Raw genomic sequence first — 21,408 nt, forward strand, 5'->3', positions numbered from 1 at the left:
GGCACTTTTTACACATGACCCTCAGTTTAAAAAGTCATGTATCATCAGTGCTTAAGCTCAAACTTTTAGTATAAGAGAATTATCTGTTCAAAAGATTTCATCATAGACAGAAAAAGTTGAAATCACGTTATCAGGCCATTTGGTATGTTTTCCTTCACGGAATCCATGTTTTTCAAGAGAGTCCCGTGTAAGACCTGAAGGGTTAAATGTGTTGTGTAATTCCATTTGGCTTTGGCGGAGCTCTGAGCGCCAGCAGAAGCCCTGCCTCAGCAGTTTAGCCTGCCCAATAAAGCAGCAGGCTTCATACCACTGGGACAGTCTGACAACCACAGCCAGAGACAAGCCCATGCCACTCTGTCCAGCAGCCAGACAGGGAGAGGTCCCACCACACGCATGCACACACACATACATGCACACACGCAAATGCATGCAGTGCACACACGCAGATACGCAGGTCTCATCCTTCTGTGATTGGCGTTTACTCTTTGTAAACTTCATTGAGAGATGCTTTAAGAAGATGAACCACTAGACATTCAGGGATCCGTAGACTCCCTCTGCGTGTGAGCAACTTTGACAATGGAATTGCGTGTTCAGCTTTTTATCGTGTGCTTCTCAGAATGATACACAATGTGACACACACACACACACACACACACGCACAAATACAAACCATGAGACTTGACCATTGCTTTAAAGTTCTGGGGTTCTGGGCCTTGGTCCAAGACTCCTCACAGCAACACAGGAAATGACATTTCCTACGTTTTGCAGGACAGAGAGAGAGAGAGAGAGAGAGAGAGAGAGAGAGAGAGAGAGAGGGAGACAGAGAGGGAGAGAGAGAGAGAGAGAGAGAGAGAGAGAGTACTGGGAGAGTGTGGTGGGAGTTTCTAAGTGGGAACAGAGCATTTACTGTTTCATATTACACAGAAAAGAGGAGAAAGAGGAGAAGAGTTAATGGTGGGTAAGGGCTCTGGTGGGTCGTGCAGTCAGGCTGTGTTTTGAATGTAGCTGCTTGTGTAAGTGCGGTGGAGTTGTCTGGGTTTATGGATTCGCTGACTGAGGAAAATGTACTTCTCTATAGTGGTCCTTGTCCTGACTAAGGCTCTGGTCACAGGTAAGTTTACCTTGTTTACAACAATACAAAGAAAGTGAGAAAGAAAGAAAGAAAGAAAGAAAGAAAGAAAGAAAGAAAGAAAGGAAGAAAGAAAGAAAGAAAGGAAGAAAGAAAGAAATGATCAAAAAATAGTGTCTACAGCAATAACTTCATCTATGATTTAACATTAACAACTGTGAAACCGCTGCTTTTTAAGTGCATTATGGAACTTTGGCATGGTAATCCTGTCAACCAAATAAAACACATCTTCTAATAATCATTCTCTCTGTAACAACCAAAAGTTGAGAGTGCAATACTTGATTGGTAATATTGACTTGAGTTCAAATCAATGCAAAATCACTCACTGCAAAATCAAACCTGCAGTGGAGTTAAGTAAGTCTTCTCTGTGGTCAGAGAAAACCTCAGTTTGACTTGCCTTCTATTAACTAGTGTAAAGTGGACTTTACTCACATATATGTGGATAGAACCTGCCCATGAATCTCTCTCCGTCAGATAGTGATGTTCAGTGTTGCATTATGTTGGTTTGAATCCCTATTGCTGCCTCATGCTGTCACATGAAATTGTACAGGACAGACCCTGGGGGAGATTCCCCCACTAACACAAACAAGAGCAAGGCAGCACTGCAGCCCAGATGGTCCCTGTTATCTTGTCGTGTTTCTCTGCACTGAAGATAAATGTTTCCCACCTGTAGATTCTCTTTGCCTGTCTGATCAGCCATATTGTGTCCAGACTCTATGTCTCTTCTAAACAGAACTGACCTAGCTGGCAGACACACAATAAAACCTGAGTTCCTTCAAAGAAGTAGACTAGGCGCAGACAAAAATCTGTGTAGGCTTCTTCTTATGCTTTCTAGTGATTATAGACTAAATCCAATCTGATGATTAAATGACATACACAGAACACTGATTTCTTTATCGTGTGAGCTCTGAAACTCTATAAATATGAGCAACCACTGTGGGTGTGCATATAAACCTACTTTGTCTAAATGCTACAATTATGTTTAATTGGCAGGAAATCAAGCATCTTGAAAAAAATAAAAGAACTCTTGCACAAAAGGCATTTTCCATTTGGAGCAGATCACCAAATCTAGTTAATTACTTACTGAAAAAAGTAGGGAGGTGCCACAAAGTTCCAACTAGATCATGCAGAATATAGCGTGCATGCATATGTGTATATTTATGTGTATGTGGATATATTTTTATATGTATGTACCTACTGTACGGTATGTGTGTCTTTTCAGAGGTATGTTACGCCCTGAATGTGACAGTGACCCCTGGGCCTGTTGTCATGGTAACTGAGAGCGACAACTTGACACTGTCATGCCTGGTGTCTCAGAGGAAGAGGAGTAACAGTGCACTTGTCCTCCGCTGGTTCTTCTCTCCTCTTGCTGCTCCCACTCTCTTGCCTCCTCCTGCCCCTCCGTCCCCCTCTCCCCCGTCACCCCGGCCCTCCGAGCTTCTGATTGTGAAGCTGGGCATAAAGAAAATGAAGCTGTACGGGAACTACACCCGGCGTTTCCCCCAGCCAAAGTTTCGTCTGTATGAGGAGATGGAGGGAGAGGCGTACCGGCTGCTGATCCTCAATGTGACAGGGAAGGACCAGGGCCTCTACACCTGTAGAGTCCAGGAGATCCGCAAACACAGAAACACATGGAGAGCGTCGTCCAACGGTACCAGCGCCACACAACTCACAGGTAAATAAATGTGCATTTTTACACACTCAGCTCTCCATGTCACATTTGTGTGCGGACAGGCTCAGGGACACAGTTGATAAGGGGATGAAGGTTGAGTGATGGAGGGGTGGGGTTTTGGGTAGAGGGTCAGAGGGACAACTGCCGTTTCCTATATGCCCTGTCTTTGGAGGCAGCGTGTTAGCCTAGTGGTTAGGGAGATTGTCCTTTAACTGAATGAGGTTTGAGGGTTTGAGCTCCTGTATCAGTAAGCATCTGCCCTGCTGAAGTGTCCTTGAGCAAGACAGTGAAGCCCTACCAGCTTCAGCGGTGCTGTTCCCTGGAGAAGGGAAAGTGAAAGGACAATTTTGCTTTGAAGCTATAGAGAATTTTTAAAAAATTACATTATTACAGCCAGGAGTCAGATACCTCTCTCTCTTTCACCAGATCAAATACAATGTAATTTATTTTAATCTATTTAACCTTCATTTGCCCTGGCAGGCGAGTAAAAAAAACAAAACAATTCTATCTCTTATGATGGCCTGGCAACACAGTAAAACTATACATAGTATTGTTCACCACCTTTGAGGAGAGATGAGGAGACCCGTCTACAAACATAATATTTCCTCAGCACATCTCTGGCCACTGACGAAGTGGGATTTCTGGTGTTATTTCTCCGAAAACATTTATCCTGGAATCCTCCTTTCCCAGGAATCCCCACACAGAGAACAGCCGCACACATTCAGCTGAGGCATGCTGTCTATGTCATCTGGCAATGGAAATAATTTTCTAATGGAAAAGCAAAAGTTTTTTAACAGAGGACAAAGTGCAAACAGAAATGCGTAGCATGTATTCCCCAACTCCAACTTGGCCGTTTGCTGTAAGTAGTGCCTGTCTGTGTTTGAGTCTGACCCCAATCCTCTGGCATTTCCATCTCAAAACAATGAGCTCACACAGCCAAACCACACTCAACAATATCACTCTCTGTGTGTGAGGAGCAAAAGGTGCAGTGGTGCTGAGCTGGCTACGTTCAAAAACTCTCAACTACATGACGTCAGCATTCTGGTTTTACTTTATGCAACCCTCAGGATAAAATTTACTGGAGAAGTCAGTTGCACTGGAACTTATTTAGTTTCTGCCAAGGTTCCAGCAGAAATCAACAATAAACAACAGGAGCAAACCTGGTGGATAACAAATTTAAATTGCATACTGCACTAAAATGTTTACCCTGATCACTTCTTTTTACATACAGTTGAGGAGGTTGATTAAAGTCACACTTCTGGTAGAAATACAAGCCTTCATTTGATTTAATTGGTTTAATTGGCAGCAAAGCCGTCATGCTGGAACGCACCGACCGGACAAAGGATTTCAAAACTGGGAAGAGCTTCTCTCAAAGATGATGCTACACTGGTTTAGACGTAGCTACACCTCTCTTCGTTAACATGACTGACACCTGTAATAGCTGCATTTACCTTTCACTCCCCGTTTCTCAACAAAGCCAGAAGGTTTGAGTCAGGCAGAGCGATCTGACAACGCCCTGCCCTACATGCACGGCACTGTCTCACTGAGGAAGCCACACAACCTCAGGCATCTCTGACATGCATTGACCACAGAACCGGGAACACAAGAGCTGAGACTATGAGGGCGAACAAAGAGAAAACAAAGTTAGAATTGTAATCCAAGGATCCCCTCCTTCCGCAGATCTCAGAACAAAGGTTACACCCTACTGAGATGGCCCACTCTCATTCAGCAGATATTGTCCAGAGGGGAGATGGTCAACTCTCGCCCACTCGCTCAGCCCAGAAGCCTGACTTCAGACCAAATGCACTTATTGGTTGAGCCAAATGCTGGCTGCTCCTTTTCTAAAGTGGTCCGCGGAGCACGCAGCCAGCAGTTACATCAGGTCTTATAACAGCACTGGACTGGGCAGCCTGTAAAGACGCTGCTCTAGCTTTAGTAGTCTCCCCCTGCCAGGTTGTGGCTTTCAGAGGAGGGTTGACCTTTCTATGTCATTTCTTGACAGCTGGACTTGGGGGAAGAAGATGAGTCTAAATCTGTAGCTAATAGTTTTTGAGCCTTTCATGAATACCTGCATATTGTGGTATATACCTGGCTCTGTTTGATACGCATCTGGCAGTCTAGACACATGTGTAGGGAATGTGTAACATACTGGCTGTCTGACAGGCTTTAGAGCCAATCTGTTAACCTCACACTGGGTGCACTGATCAGATGTGGGGTTTAGCATGTGGTTAACCATAGTGTGAAGGTCAGATATGTGGTCTACTTTCATGATTGTTAACTGCTCACATTGTCAAGAGATGTCTGTTAAATATACCACCTCAACAGATCCTCCACTATAATTTGACTATTGAACAATATATTGGGGCCTCTTCCTTATGCTGCTATTACTTTCAAGGTGATGGTTCACGTTTGGGTATTTGTGTAACCTGATCATGGACTGGACACAGATTTTGGAATAAATCAATGAAAAAGTGAAAAAAAAAAAATCTAATTAAATACAGGCAGCACTATCTTGAAAAATCCAGCCCTATGTACAGTATAATATACATCACCTGCTATGCCAGATTGGAATGCATTACTTACATAACCTGCAGCTTTTTCTGCAGTTAACAAAAATCACATACACTGTTATGCCTCTCACTGAAATGAATTGGAAAATGCAAAAATGAGTGTAAACATGGTGATAAACTGTTATATAGCTGATAACAGTTTTTCATGGGCGGTCACAATGTGAAGGCCAGTGTTGCTTACTGAAGTCAATCAGAGAGTTAATATCTTATCTTTTTTTAATTAATATGTCATTCCTGTGTTAAAAAGACATATTAAAAACTCATTATGGGGGGCAGAGACAAAGTACTTTATGTACACAGCCTCTGTTCACTCTCCTCAACCTCTCTCTCAATACCCATGACCTATATACAACTCATCAGTCACTCCTTGGCACCCACTGGCATGCTAACAACTTCCTTATTCATTCTTTTTTCACACTGATAAGTTCACAAAGAAAATAGCAAACATAAAACAATTGTGAAGCGACAAAGCAACAAAAAGGAATTGTAGACGCGGAGCAAGGGGGAACACCCTCACACTGTCCAAGACTAGCAAGGCAGCCAGGCCTGTGTGTGTGTGTGTGTGTGTGTGTGGTGGGTTTGGCTGATGCTGCAGTAGTCTCTCTCTTCATGACAGCGGTTTGGATATTTCTGGAAACCACTGAGGTTGTCTGCTGTATTGGGTCAATGCCCTCAGACAACGGCAATTTACAAAGATACTTAGGCTGGGCAGAGTTTCCTGTCCTCAACACAGTGTGCTACATTTCTGTGCTTTTTGCTGACTTTCTGAACAATTGTTTTTCCAGTGCACTTTACCCTTGAGGATGGTAGCAGTGAAGGAGTGTGGCGCTTATTTGCAGGTATTGTTCTTTGTCTCTGGCCCTACTTCTGCGTCATTAATTAATTAATTAATTAATTAATTCGTTAATGTGACTGTTCTGATGCCTTTTTGCATGTTCACATTGCACCATATGGTAGCATGGTATGTCTGTCTGTGTTTTGCAGATGTGTATCTGTGTGCAGTGCTGATCTGCTCACTGGGCTTGCTGTCTATCTTCCTGTTCACTCTGGTTCTAACCTGCCAGTACTTTTACAGCAGACACAGGCTCAAAGGTAGAACTATCATTCATTATCCTAAACTTACATTTTCTGTTTCACTTTGCCTATTCAAAACAATACATCAACTTGCATTTTTTCTGCTGTTTTCTCCACAGCCAGTTACCTCCTGGTCAAGTGTCCAGAAAGCAGGTAAATCCTCATCAGTAAGGCCTTGGTTTTCAGCCTGGTAGAGACCGTCTACTAAACTTGAACTCTTCTGCTCTATACAGCTCAGGAGAGACCGTAACCAGCTCCGTCAGTTCCTCCAGCTCCTCTCCCAGAGCACAAAGGAAAGAGACCAGGCAGAAACCTGCCAGAAAAGTAACATCAACCGCACCTAAAGTGCCTGAGGAGCCACCGCCACACATACCAACTAAAGGTAAACTGTTATTACAGTGTAGTGGTAGCAGTGGGTGGTGGAACACAATACCGTATACTACTATCTGAATGGTATTTATATAAAATTTGCCTACCTGAAGGGGGGATGTGACCTCTTGGATGGCTTAAATTCCTTTAGAGGTCTATTGTGCTGCAAATACGGATTATGCAGTGAAATAAAATGGCCTTATATTCTGCTTTGAACATCCAAGAAAACAATGTTTTAAAAGTGTAGTCTATCCAGCAAGAGGTGGCACGGTGGATCAGTGGCTCAGCATCGTCCCCTCAGAGTTTGCATGTTCTCCCCATGTTCACATGAGTTTCCTCTGGGTGCTCCGGTTTCCTCCCACATTCCAAAGACATGCAGGTCAGGTGGATTGGAGACTCTAAATTGCTCATAGGTGTGAGTGTGAGTGAGTGTCTCTGTCTGTGTTAGCCATGTAATGGACTGGCGACCGGTCCAGGGTGTGTCCCTGCCTTCCGCCCAATGCATGCTGGGATAGGCTCCAGCACCCTGTTACCCTGAATAGGAATAATAAATAAATAAATGATGTATCCAGCAAGGACAAAAGCAGAAAATGATATCCATAGTATTATTCAATTGATGAAACAGTATGAAAATGTGATGAAAATAGTATAGTTATGGAATATGAAGCAGACAAAGGAGCGACTGGGGCAGAAAGCAATGATGATGAAACTAAAATCCTGCTGTCTGTGTTGTCTAAGGTACAATTTGACACTGAAAGGACGGCATTGCCTTCAACCACACAGTCATGTTTGTGAGTCTGTTCTTCCAGGTTGTTGTTCTGAGTCGAGCTGCGTTGTTTGTGTTTTTCAGCGCCTGTTGCTGCACAGAGACCTCGGAAGCCCAGAAGGTTAAAGACCCAGTCGAGGAGATCTGCAACTGTAAGTCCTCTTGCTCTCACCCATCAGCACACTTAAGTAAAGCTCAATTATTGCATTACATATGTCTGCGCTTTCAGTTACACCATTTATGAACCATATTATGCATTTAATCCTTTTTGTTACAATTCATTTATTATTTACATTTTAAAAAACTGCTTTTTCATGCATACAATTTTTCAATTTTATTGAGATACATGCAAGAGGGAATTTGTCTCACCAGACTGCTTGATTGTCTACTGGAGTTTATTGCTGTGTCTTCATTCAGTTATGAGGCTGATAATTCTATTTAGCTTTATTGCTTCTCAAACACAATTATTTATTTAGAGCGCTTCATTGGTTTTATATTTACAATAAAAGTGCCAAACAAGTATACAGAGAAGAACTATTCAAACTAAGGATCATCAGTATTTCTACTGATGGTATTTTTGTGATTTTGTGGTGAAATGAAGCTCCAGAGATGTGAAGGAGTCTTTCGCACGAACATACTGATTGGATTAGTGCAACTTGGACTTGTGAGGTTGTTGGATAGGGCTCCTATTGTACAAAATGTTTTTCTACTAAACTGAATGTTCCAGGAGGTCCTGCAAGGCCTGTAAACACATACTTTCTACAGCTGAAAAGCACTTACAAACTAAGCACATATTTACCACGGAAAGAGGAAGAATACTACTACTGATACGCTGAAAAAGGATTATTATAACAAAGATGTCACAGACAAGGCACATGTGGTCCCAATTTACATTTATTTTCTGAGGGAAAAGCAGAATTGTTTACGCTCACATCCAAAATATTTTCCTCTGTTGTCGTATCTCCTGGCTACGTTCCCTCAAGTCTCTCTCTCCCTTTGCCTCCCTCCTCCAGCCGCGAGTATCACATGAGGATAGCCTGACATATGCAGAGCTGGAGCTGGTCAGACCGAGGCCGGAGCCCCCGGCCTCCTCCGGCCCCGACCCCGCAGACTCCAGCTCGGACACTGTGTACGCTCAGATCCTCTTCCAGGAGAAACGGCTGTAAACACAACAGCTCTGGACACACGGATGTTACTGAACCTCCTGGCGAGGGCAGAGATTCAATCATCCAAATTGAATCCAGTGACATCCCAAAGGACTATATTTATGAACTATCTGTATGGCATTTAGCATTCTCTTTGGTTATAAGCACGCTACAACCTCTGTTTGTAAATGGGATTAGGGGCTTTGCCTTTCTGCAAGGTCCCGTTCGATCACTGCAGTTTTTGGTTCTCATAATGCTGTTGTTTTGGTGTTTGTTGGCATCGCTGGCCTGTGTGCCAGATGTTTGTGCGTTCAGGAATGCTTTTACTGTTAACTATTGGTGTACAAACCCAGGGGACTGTGTGGCAAGAGACTGTTGTCCAGGCTCACTTACTGTAGTGCCATAAGGCATTGTAACACTCAGCTTTTTTAAATGCGTCTATAATTACAGTACTAATACACCAACTGAATAAATGTATGCCTGGTTCTGACATTCAATGTGTACAAACAGTCGTTACTTCATATAAATCATGCCCATAAAATATTGGTTTAAATATTTAGTGAGTTTTAGTTTTTCTACGGCTTGCTTGAGAACTGTTAGGAGATTGAAACGGGGCAGAAACAGTGCGGGAGTCTAGTGCTTCTGATTTGAAAGTCTCAACACAGCACAGACATAAACAGCAAATGTGAATTCTGGAGGCAGCCGGCATCACGCTCGGGTGCCCAGGAAAGGTGAAGGGTGTAGGCCATTCTGTGAAGGTCAGTTTGTGAAAAATGAAATGAAGACAGAGGTGTGGAGAAAGAGAATGATGCTCGTCCACACCCCTCTCTCCGTGTGAGTGGGAGGGAGCGAGAGAGAGAGCACCATCCCCCACAGTTCAGACTCACTGACTAGGATGAACCCGCTAATGACTACATTTATTCAAATTAGACTAATTGTAATCATGGTTAATAATTAGCTTTACAGTGCATTATAATTGGGTTAGGCTACAAGATGGTTCTGCCTAGGTGCAATAATTTATTTGATTTAATTATTCTGAGGAACCCAATGGTTTGACATTTCATATCATAAAACCAGTGGTGTAGAGAGAATGGAGATGGCCGTTGTCTTTAGAGAAGGTCATTGCTCGCTCTCTGGGAAAATTATGAGGACTATTTTCCACTCTATTAAGCTACTCCACTTAGCACAATTAGCCACACACACAAAGGTTAAAGAGAGAGACCTCCTCCTTTATGATAGAGAGAATAGTGGTGCATGTGCATGAGGGAGTGAGCGAGCGAGGGGGAGAGAGAGAGAGACAGAGAGAGAGCGCTTCATCTCAGCAATTCGCCCTCATTTTAACTGAGCAACGTATCTGCAGGAATATGAACGCACGGATGCAAGAGTGTCAGTATCGTGCTTTTCCACTGAAAGGTTAAGACTCAAGATTTAGAAAGGGTAAGTTTCACACTGAGTCTCTTCATGTGGGTCACATTCACCCAGGAATGTGTTGTTGAGGCGCTGGAGTGATTATGTGACCATGTACAGTTTAGCTGATGAGGAGTTTGGGCAGTCTGATGTGGCTCAAAGACAAGTAGGCCAATCATAAACACACACATACGAATGGCCAGGACAAGAGAGAGGATACCTGAAATTCTCAGCAACACCCAAATAAATTTCACAACATCCACTACAACACATACACTTAACACGCACACAATAAACTTGTAGAGGATAATGGTTCAAAGAGCAGTTAAACATTTACATACTTTCAAAGGCCACATTAGATGAGATTGAAAACACATTGTAAAGAACAACAGTGAGCCCAGTAAACACTTCACAACAACTTGACAAAACATCCTCGATCTCTCAACCACATACCCAAACACAGCTACAGCTATAACTCTTCTAGCATACCACGCTAACATGTTTGCATGCCATACTTTTATGTTATGGGGTGTTTGTTGTGAAATGCGTGTGAAACAGGAGAAAGAGAGGAAGCGCTCTAGTTCTACAATCCTTTTTAAAGCTTTATTTCTCCAGGGAAAGTTGACGGAGCATGCAGGCTCTTGCTCAGCACTGCCCTGCTTCACATTCACACACTTACTTTCATTTCCACCTGGGAGCTGCCCAGTGCAACCACAGTGCCTTGCCCAAGAGAACCTCGATGATTGTTTTTAAGGAAGGGGAGGGCGGTTTCTCATAACTTCCCCCAACCAGATTTTACCAGCCGGTCTGGGAATTTGAGCCTTCTGGTCAAAAGCCCCTTAAAGGCTACTGCTGCACCAATACCTGATTTCAGCAATAAGCTGAAATCCTCCTGACAACAGTTCAGCCTCTTTCATCTTAATAAAACCTCTGTTGATTTTAAAGAAAAAAAAGAAAAAAAGAAATCCAGGATACCTCCAGATTTTAGTATAACTGCTGGGAATCACAGTTGATATTTTAAATAGAGACTCAAATTAGTAGCATTAGGCAAATGATTAACAGCAATAAGGATTTATTCAAATTTGTTAAAATTCAGTATTTACACACATACAGAATTAAATATTTACCAAGGAAGTACAGTAAGTAACATATTTGTCAGATTTGCAGATTTCCTGTCACCTTCATTTTATCTACTGTACTGTACATACACTGAGGCTTAAATATCCAAATATGATAACATGGCCTTCCCTGAAAGCACGCACAAACGAAGAACTAAACCAGCTCTTGATCCTCAGCTGGTTTAAGACCTGAGACACTAATGGATTCTGCACGCCTACGGAGGTCTGTATCCGAGTCTCTCTGATTGTGTCTCTCCTGCCAGCATTCGGACACTCAGGAGAAGATAAAGGTTGTATAGGGAAGGTGGCTGGAGGAACGACTGTACCTCTCACTCACAGATCCATTTGAAAACTCTGCCCCAGGCATCGCCGGCCAGCAGAGTACCATGGCTCCTGCACAGACAGAGAGAGGGTTTTTATACTATGAAAAGTAGCTGCTTACTTCAAATCAGTGAGGTTAAGCTAATGTATTCTGTGTAGGGTACGTGAGAATACACATATATGTATAAGTATAATGCAGTATGTATGAGGCAGAGTTGGCATCAATTCATTTTCAATTCAGTCAATTCCAGAAGTGAAAACACAACTGAAATAGTGAAAATTGTTTGATTAGGAATGAATGCTCTTTTTTATACATTAACATTCAATTTTAATGTAGAGCTTCAAGTGATAAAATGTAAAACAAATCAAACCTCACCCTGGTGTGAGTGTGTGTACTGCATGTAATTTACTATACCTGGACATGGCCAGGGCTGTGATGGCTGGATTGGTCTTGTAGCGGCGTTGGGACACCGCCTGACTGCGGTTCAACTCTCGGCATAACACCAGATGTCTCTCCCAGCCTTTACCCTGGCACAAGCTGCCCACTGTGGACCAAACAACACACAGACACATCATGTAGGATGGAAATACTTCAACTGAATTATCATCTTGCAGTAATCAAGGGCAGGAATCACAGGGCAGGTGTCCACCCTGACTGTAGCACCCTGACCTACTGAAGCAAATGGTCCCCACAAAAAAAAACGAAACTGATGTGAATTAAACACAGTGTTTATCTGTGGTCAGCAGGCTGTTAAAGGGAGAAAAATCCCTCCAATATAAATGCTTCACTGTTACGCAAAGACTTGTCCCAATGTAATTTGCCAAGCGTAATACTCCTATGAGGTGACGCGAGGCTGTAACCAACGTATGCCAAATTGGATCTGGGTATTATTGCTTTCTAAATTATACACACACACACACGTCAGCAGAATTACTCATCAGTGTTTACTGCCTCTATGTTTAATAACTTTATAACAACATAATTCCTGCTAGCCCTAATGCTAGCGAGGGATGGGGCAAGCATTATAAACTCTCATCTGGAAACAACGCTGTCTAGCTGAGGGATGAGCGGTTAAGAATAATCATCTCACACTTAAGAATAAATCTAGTTAGATAACTATGGATTTTGCTTTCAAATATGAAACACAAGAAACATTTTGTTTTTGTACCATTGCACTTCAGTCAATCCCACAGTTGTGCTACTGTCAGCCGATCCCACCATCTGCGCTGTTGTAAATATAATACCTACATGAATATCTCTTTGCCAAATGTTATGCCGTACGCTTTAGGGTTAGCTGTGCTACAGTAGCATTACCGTCTCTCTCTGTCTGCGCTGTATGATCTTGCCCTGGGGACACAGGCTCTTCTGGAGGGCCAGGTAATTGTGTTCTGGTGTACTCTGTCCTCCATATCTGTATGAGAGACACATAACGAGTAGCAAAATCAGACATAATTCGACATAATAATACACATACACACACACACGCACGGAGACACACGCCATAACTCAAGGTAATAATAAGCCCATTTGTGTGTGTTGTGCATGTGGCATGGGCACCCATTCCCAAGTGAAGCCCAATTTAGAGTTTGCAGTTTTGATTGCAGAGAGGCAGCATATGCTTATATTAATCCTAAGAAAAAACAATCACACACAACACACACACACACACACACACACACACACACACACATACACACAACCCATATGCTGTTATTAATACCTTGGTGGACATCCAAGCTGCTACCTGCAAGGCTAATACCAATATAATGACTGCCGTATTTGAATACTGTACAGTCTGCTGTACAACTACAAAGCAGAAACTCTCTTTCTCGCCTATTAGTCCGACAAAGAGCTTACCAGGGAGCGACTTCAAAGACAGACGTTCCCTCTCACACTTATTATACACACACAGACACTCACCCGTACGATGCCATCTGCACAGCCGGTGACGATGACGTTCCTGGCGTCCCACTCGTTTCGCTGCGTGAAGCTGACACACAGGATGTCTGCCTGCGGCCCGCAGGAAGTGTTGAGGCAGGTCAGCAGCTGACCCTTCATGGTCCACAGGTACAGCAGAGCTCCTGCGCACGACGCTATCTCACCCTTGGACAGAGTAACATGGATACAGACACACACACACACAGTATGTACACAAAAAAACACACACAGAAAGAGGATATGCGTGCTGTCAGCAGTCAGAAGAACCCTCCCTTCCTCATACTGAGGGTCAAATGAACGGGAACAACATGGGATGGGGAATGGAGAAAGAGGTATGGAGAAGAGATTGAGAGAGAGAGAGACATTTTTTTCCTAAAATCTTGGAAAACACACCAGATTTAACGCACTTGAAAACCAAGAAAAATGTGTATTCTACTACTACTACTACCGAGCACCTACAACTGACGGTTTTATAGTTTTAATTCTCTCTCTGTTTTACTATATCTATTTTACTGTTATGATCTTATAATCATTTACTGTTATTATAACCGTTATTGTTTATTCATTATTCTTCCCACTTTCATTACTGCTATCAATTATGATTATTGTTCCTGTTTGATGTAATGTAATTTAAATGCTATAGCAACACATAGAGAGAGAGACAGAGAGAGAGAGAGAGAGAGAGAGAGAGAGAGAGAGAGAGAGAGACAGAGAGAACAGACTCACAGTGAGCTCGTTGATAGCCAGTGCGGTGATGCTGGCCTTGTGTCCCGCTAGCTGGGTGACGTAGCTCAGCTCCTCCAGGTCCCACAGGATACAGGTGAGGTCGCGGGAGCCACTCACTATCAGACTGTGGACCTCGGACACAGCCAGGCATGTCACCGCATCGGCGTGGCCGTATAGCAGCTGTGAAAAACAAAGGGGTCAGTATGACATTCGGGATCATGTTAATCTCTGTCACACACATGCGGACAGACTCACCTGTTTCAGTTTCATGTGAGTGAGTTTGTCCTTGTTGACTGCTACGTCCCACACACACACCACAGCGCTGGCCCCTGCAGTGACTATGGTGGTCTGGTTGGGACAGGCGGCGCACAACATCTGCCCCCAGTCACACAGACTCTCACACACTGCAAAGGTCTAGAGAGTGATGGGGTAATGATTTCATTAATCTTCATCAAATTCATCATTATTTAAATCTATTCTTAATACATACTTTTATCATAAGGCCTTTTTAGAACCTTTGACTTGTATACATTTTTTATCCCTGTTGCCTTATCTGTCATATTATTCCATTTGTTATCATCCATATGGCTGGATCTTTTTATCTTACCTTTTGTTTATTTATTGTTTTTATTATTATTGCTATTATTAATAACTCATATCTTATGACTTAAATTATACATTTTGAAAAGTGCTATATAAATAAAGATTATTATTATTGTTATTATATTTTTCCCATGGCACTATTCAAATTCAACAGACAAATTCAGGTTACTCAGGCCAGTCAGGGTGAGACTTTTCTCTGTATTTTCTCTTTTCTCTATCAAACTTGAGAAAATTATTTTCTACAAATCAAGTCTGATAATTATTGAACAGTATCCAATTAATAAAAGGATGTCAACGTTTTTATTGTGACATTAAACTTATTTTGACAGTTTAATTCATTTACCAACTTTAACTACAAATCTGCACACTTCAGCTGTGAATTTTCCCACAATCCTCTCGTATTCAGACAGAATTATTCGTCGTCACCATGAACGCGCCATGGGATTGTACAGAATCTGCACTTGTTTAAGTTCACTGTGATTCCTGCACCTTGGTGGAGCTGCAAGGTTGTGACAGGTTTGTTCTCCCACAGTAAAAATAGCGTAAAATCGATCTGTATAGGCCCGTTACATGTATATACCTTCTCTGTGGCATAGTTTCCAAAGGCACAGCTGTTGTCAGGGAAGCCCCAGCTGAAGAAGCAGCTCCACAGAGGCGACAGGAGAAGCCGGTTTCTCTCCAGGACCAGGACCTCTTTCTCCAGACACAGTATCTGACCCACTGGGCCTCTCTGCAGCTCTGCAGGAGGGACAGCAGTGTTTGTTCAGAGACTTACTGAGAGTAGGGCAACATGAGCCGTAAGAGAAATGGAACAACTGAGTGTGTGTTTTTTCAAATTTGTCACTTAAAACATACACAGGCATAAAAAGTTATACTGTAAAAAACAAACAAAAAACAGTAAAAGTGACCTCATTCTGCCTTTAGTGTACCTGAATAAACTTACCTGGTCAAATAAAGGTAATGGCTCTTCAAAAACATCACATTAAAGAGTTTGGTGGCTCAGTAAACTTGCAGTGAATTTCATTAAATTGACCACAGAAAACTGGGCAATTAAACAGCTATTCCCAGGTTACACCATGCTGAGGCTCTGCCCTGGGGGGACACATGCATCCTGGACAGCACAAGGTGTGTGTGTGCACGTGTGTGTGTGTGTGTGTGTGTGTGTGCATGAGAGTGAGAGAGAGAGGGGCTGTAATTGCGCCTGTAATTGACCTATTCATGCAGGAACGGGCAGAAATCATTATATCCTATTGCCAGCTCTGCTTCTAAAATCCCCAGAAAGAAGTTGTGTCTGCATTAGTCTTAGCATTCCTCCTCCTATTCATCTCTATCTGCTTATTGATCAGATCAGACACTCTAAGATTTAATATGAAATGTAATATGCAGGAATCCCTCCCAGAGCATTCACAGATTCATCTCCTCTCCCTCAGTGGGCCTGTAGGGATATTCAGATTATTAAGTAGGGCTCAGCGGAAGAGTCATCTCCATATTGTAGCTCTAACAGATAGCTCCTTCCACCCCTTCCATAGTGTAAATTAATCTATGGACGTACCCAGCCTGTTTCAATGGCTCCCACGAGAGCTAGGCACATCTTGTATATAATAATTGACATCAAATGGTGTGAAATGAAATAAAGGAGGAACAATATAAAATGGTACGAAATGAAGATGACTATAATTGATTGCATTTAGTTTTCTCACACAGAAACAGCAACGTTGATTCAGCTATTTGGGAACATGCGTTGCATAGGCTGTATTATTATTTGCTTTAATTTTATACGTTCGGTTAAGATTAAAAAATAGCCTTTTTTTCTGGCTGAGCTGTTCTTTTACTGTCTAGTTTTACCTCTAAATGGCTGGACGGAGGTCTTGAGTCTGTCCAGTTTGAAGAAAAACGGAGTAGGGTGGGCTGGTGAAGGTCCTTCTTTCTTAGAGACACTGCGAGGCGGGTGGGGCTTAGTGAAGAGCTGTGGGACAGATGAAAATCATTCACAGAGGAAGATTAATTTTAACACAATGATATGATACGTCTGCACGTAGCATGTATTGCACTCAGAGTTCCCACACTCACATTGACATCAAATTCAAGGAATTTTCAATGACTTTCAAGGCCTTGTTTAGTGAAATTGAAGGACTCAAAATTGGCATGTTTTGGGACATGACATTTCCTCTGAATGTGAAGTGTTGATCCTAGGACAGAGAAGTCCAGAGAGCTTAAAGGCATATTGATGAATTTTGGTGGTACATTTTAATAAAAAACAAAGTACTTTCAAGGCCATCTATTAATTTTCAAAACATTTTAGGCCTTATTTGATTTTTCAAGCTTTCAAGGATTTTCAAGGCCCATGGGAATCCTTTACTCTACATCCGCCGCTCCCCCCGTTCTTAGTTCATCCTCCCTACCTGCTTGGGAACCTGGCCGAAGTTGCTGACGTATCCCAGTTTGGTGGTCTTGATGAGGGGGTCTGCAGCATCCTGCCGCCTTCTCTGCCTTTGGGCGTAGAAGTAAGGATGGAATGCGTTGACACTTTCCACAGCAGCCGGACCCTGCTGCCGGTGGCCGAAGATCAGGTCGATCCACAGGTGGAGGTAGGAACTTACGTAGTCACTTTCCAAGGCCTAAGGGGCACAGCGGAGGAGGAGACTGTTGCACCAACTAAGACCACCAAGTCAAATAATATTACAAACCAACTATGCTTGTGCTGTGCATCCTTAAAATACAGTAGTGTGCTGCACTCATTGTTATTACAGAGGGACCCAAACCATCGCTCAAACTGTTAATATGAGAGTTAAGAAACACAAGAAACTTCTTTGAGAATGCAGCGCACAACCAATCAAACTATCCAGGTACTGCATGATTTCTTCCAAAAGTCAATTTAAAAGCCCAGAACAGCAGGAAGCTTCACTGCGGTGTTATGAGCTTATCTTCATGGCAGAATTAAAGAATTAGCCCAGATTGGTTTTGAACAGTTAATGAAGGAAAAGTGGGCATTATGACCAGCAGTATCCTTAAACCCAATCTTAATAACTACACCTGGAACAACAGAAAGCTGAAAAAAAACACATCTCAGTCTCATAACTAGGATATATTGTCCTGAGTTAATCTGTGTATGGAAGAAAAAACAATCTTCTAAAATCACTAATTTTATGAGAATGGTAGGCCATATGAGTAGTTCAGTTGATTACAGACTGATAACCATCATAGATGCCCCAGGATTAGAAAAAGGGAGGGTCAGATATACTAAAAAAAAAAAAAAATCAAGTGAGAGAAAAAGAGACAGTGATATAGAATAATCCCACAGAGGGAACGAGGGGAAAAAAAGTGTTGAGAACAGAGAGAGAACATTCAGCCCAATAAACAGCAGGCAGAAGTAATAGTGTTATGGGAAAGAGAGAGTCTTGTGCCTGCCCTGAATTGGATTAAATAGGCTTGTTGTCCTGCAATGACAGTAGTCTAGCGCAGATATATGGCTTTCCTTGATTAGCACAACAAGCGCTTATTATCTCTGGAAACAGTCAAGACTAAAATAACTTAATTCCTTTTGTCAAGACCCCGAGCCAAGCCCGATGGGAGAAGATGGCCTTTTGAGAATATAAAGAAGTAAGATAGTGGGTGTTGTGAATAAGATCGATCTCTTATACAATGGTAGGATGAATAAACACTAACAGACTGATTGCAAGCAACACTATTACTGTGTCGCCATCCCGAGAGTTTTCTATGGATACTTGTTTTACATCATAAAAACGGTACATGTCCAATCCAAATCATGCTCAGCAGCCAGTATTGAGCCACAGTATTAGGTCTTGAGGGAAAAGCCCCTGTGTGTAACAGGACAGACTGGCCAATTGTAACTGACAGACCGGGTGAGGTCAGGGGTCACTGACCTCTCGATGGATCCTAATGAACTCCTGGGGGTCACCTTTTGCCCACGGAGGCAACACCACATCTCCCAGAGCAGTACCATCCTCCATACGGCCTGCAGAGACACGGACACACACACGGTCACAACACCATCACCATTTCACACAAACTACAAAACACAAGTCATTCAAACTGAGCACAGTTACCTGCATTCACAATTAACTCCATGTAAGGAGTTTACTCACGTGTTCATGCAGCTCAACAAAGAACTTTCTTAACAGGACATTTGTTTTCGCTTTCAATGATTCATTTGGATATACAGATACGTTTGTGCCTGACCCAGCTGGATGTGGTTGGAGTTGAGCAGGAAGTCTGGCAGGTAGAAGAACTCGGGCATCAGCTCTCTGACGTCCCCCATGTTGTCTCTGGAGGCCGACTCCCACTCCTTCTTCACACTGTGGAACATCCGCTCTGGGATGTCAAACCCTCCCTAAGCGAGACAGACACAACACTGTCAGACTCTGGCACACTGTTGAACCAAAGTTTGCAGCAGAAATATTAATAAAGTAGTCTGCCTGGTGTACAGTCTACTAAACCATATTTTATGTTCTTCATTCTATTACGTAAGCAGGAAATATTTGCGGTTGAAGGAAGGTTTTCATCTTTCTGTAAAATTCTATAATCCGTGATGGAAATCTCATGAGAGAGAATGTAATTTAGAGTAAAACAATTACCTCAATGAATGAAAATAGCATATATACTGGGTAAACTCTGTTAGAGATGCAAATCTAGTTATGGATATTACTGCACACCCGTTATGTGCTTCTGAAGACAAAAAGGCATCGTAATTCACCAGACTAACATCTTTATTGCTTTATTCTGACTATCAAATATGCATGCCTTTTCATTATAATCAATTGGATGGTGTATTGTAAATTGGTAACTTCTGTGGCTATCTGAACAGGCTTCTTTTAGATGCTTTCTATGCAACTCTAATTATTTGCATATATATTGAAACCTCCCTATAATCTGTTTAAATACCAAAAAAGCATTGAAAACGGAATCCAGAGTGCCCAAAATAACTCAGTTAAGTCATATTATTAGTAAGATTACATTCCACAATAAAGACTGACAGTGATGAATGTCACTGGCCATCTGGAGCACCGGGTTTGCAGAAAGCCTGTGGAACTGGACCGATGCAGACTGAACAGCCCACTGACCTCTCCTCCTTAGTCCATTTTGTAAAAACAAATCAATCAAGACAAAACCCTGTGGTGATCTGCAGTAGCGCTAACTTTTCTAATTAGGTCTACAATAATATTTTTTCTGCTCTCTTGATGGGTTACACCACTTTGGGTTCTTGTGTATTATTTACATAGGTGTGTGAGTAAAAGCTTCTGAACACTATGCATTATGCCTCGAGATGAGCCTCCACGCCAAAAGACACAGTTAATGGCACAGAAAGTGAATCTTCTGCAAGGTTCTGTAGCTGTCATTAGAGGTTTAGATTTTCATTCACTTGTCAACAAACCACTTCAGTGTTAGATGCTATGCTTTCATAAAGGCTTCATCCTGTTTCATCATTCAATAAACTTGCCTTATTAATTTCTATCATTCTAAGCTTTCATTATAGGCCCGCTGATGCCCTGATAAGATTTTTGCTGTGTTGTGATGTTTGAAATCCCATTATAATGTGAAGTTATGCAGCCTAATGGACTTTAATGTGCTGTTTGTTCAGTATGATACTTTTGCGTATGATGGATGCGCTCAGTGGTGATTCACAATAAAGTAGGCTCTCTCTGAATATCAGAAAACTGATGTATTTATTTGATTCTAACGCAAGCTAAGAAGTAAAAGTTTTTGTTTTCCTTTTTGTGGAAAGTGGGTCAGTAAGGCAACAAGTTCAGGCCCATTTTTTCCCCAGTCTCCCCACAGTCACACCCATTATGGGCATTGCTGAGCCACAGAATTTCTTCTAATGCCAGCTTATCTGTTTCAGCAATCTAAAAAACTGTTCTAAACTATGATTTTGGCCGTGATGGTAAAAAAAGGCTCTAGCAGTCTACTGTGTTAGAAAAAAAAATAAAAATCTTGGCTAGACGCTGTGTGGATGTATTGTTGCATCTCCTGGTGTCAAAGGCCTCACCTGCAGTGCCAGGAAGGTGTGTGAAAAGGGCTCCATCCTGACGAGGAAGGAGGCCACGATGATGGCTGAGGAGTAGTGCGTACAGTAGTGGCACCGTGCCGACAAGTCACCTGGAGAACACGTCGTTTTAAAAGGACGCACAGCGGGTTGAATAAATAAGTATGGTGAATAGCAAAAGAAGAGGGAAGCGTGGGAAGCAGAATAGATACCTTCACCCTCGCTGTTCTCCACTTCTTCATATCTCTGGATGAACATCTCTCTCCTCTTCTCCGTCTGAGCTCCCATTGGCTTAGAGAGATCGCGGAATGTTGCTGGATTGGACAGATCCAGCGTCTATCCAGATGGAAGGAATAGAGATGAGAGAGGGACGAAGGGTGAGAATACAGGCATGGAAAAAATCTCACATATGCCATTTGTTAGACACTTTTATTCAAAACACATTACAGTATCTGAATGAATGAATGCATAGACTTTTAGCATGGGCGGCCCCCTGTGGGAATCAAACCCGTAACCCAGGAATGATCTCCCCATTGAGCTATATCATATTGCATATAGCATATCT

General features: G+C 42.4%; 2 protein-coding genes across 3 annotated transcripts in view; one reads left to right on the forward strand and one right to left on the reverse strand.

Annotated features, from left to right (window-relative positions):
- Nucleotides 1–888: 888 nt before the first annotated feature.
- Nucleotides 889–9,215, forward strand: vstm4a (V-set and transmembrane domain containing 4a). Of its 2 annotated transcripts, none has more exons than XM_071913441.2 (8): nucleotides 889–1,111; nucleotides 2,352–2,804; nucleotides 6,157–6,210; nucleotides 6,329–6,463; nucleotides 6,565–6,598; nucleotides 6,679–6,827; nucleotides 7,665–7,732; nucleotides 8,594–9,215. In XM_071913441.2, exons 1-8 carry the CDS (start codon nucleotides 1,063–1,065, stop codon nucleotides 8,744–8,746), a joined length of 1,095 nt encoding a protein of 364 aa, XP_071769542.1. In that variant the 5' UTR covers nucleotides 889–1,062; the 3' UTR covers nucleotides 8,747–9,215. The 2 variants fall into 2 exon arrangements, with proteins under 2 accessions (XP_071769542.1, XP_071769550.1); XM_071913449.2 differs by having other exon boundaries at nucleotides 6,356–6,463.
- Nucleotides 9,216–11,187: 1,972 nt separating this feature from the next.
- wdfy4 (WDFY family member 4) overlaps nucleotides 11,188–21,408 on the reverse strand; it is a 41,930-nt gene continuing 31,709 nt past the window's right edge. Inside the window, exons 52-64 of the mRNA XM_078288667.1 lie at nucleotides 21,056–21,179; nucleotides 20,847–20,956; nucleotides 19,040–19,190; nucleotides 18,724–18,815; nucleotides 17,242–17,457; nucleotides 16,685–16,805; nucleotides 15,420–15,577; nucleotides 14,492–14,650; nucleotides 14,237–14,416; nucleotides 13,493–13,675; nucleotides 12,887–12,983; nucleotides 11,987–12,116; nucleotides 11,188–11,643 (exon numbers count right to left, since the gene is read on the reverse strand). Coding sequence (XP_078144793.1) covers nucleotides 11,580–11,643; nucleotides 11,987–12,116; nucleotides 12,887–12,983; nucleotides 13,493–13,675; nucleotides 14,237–14,416; nucleotides 14,492–14,650; nucleotides 15,420–15,577; nucleotides 16,685–16,805; nucleotides 17,242–17,457; nucleotides 18,724–18,815; nucleotides 19,040–19,190; nucleotides 20,847–20,956; nucleotides 21,056–21,179 — 1,785 coding nt within the window. The 3' untranslated portion in view covers nucleotides 11,188–11,579. The remainder of the gene's footprint in view (nucleotides 11,644–11,986; nucleotides 12,117–12,886; nucleotides 12,984–13,492; nucleotides 13,676–14,236; nucleotides 14,417–14,491; nucleotides 14,651–15,419; nucleotides 15,578–16,684; nucleotides 16,806–17,241; nucleotides 17,458–18,723; nucleotides 18,816–19,039; nucleotides 19,191–20,846; nucleotides 20,957–21,055; nucleotides 21,180–21,408) is intronic.

This window comes from Centroberyx gerrardi, chromosome 15 (genome assembly GCF_048128805.1).
Source record: "Centroberyx gerrardi isolate f3 chromosome 15, fCenGer3.hap1.cur.20231027, whole genome shotgun sequence".
NCBI classification, from domain to species: Eukaryota; Metazoa; Chordata; class Actinopteri; order Beryciformes; family Berycidae; genus Centroberyx; species Centroberyx gerrardi.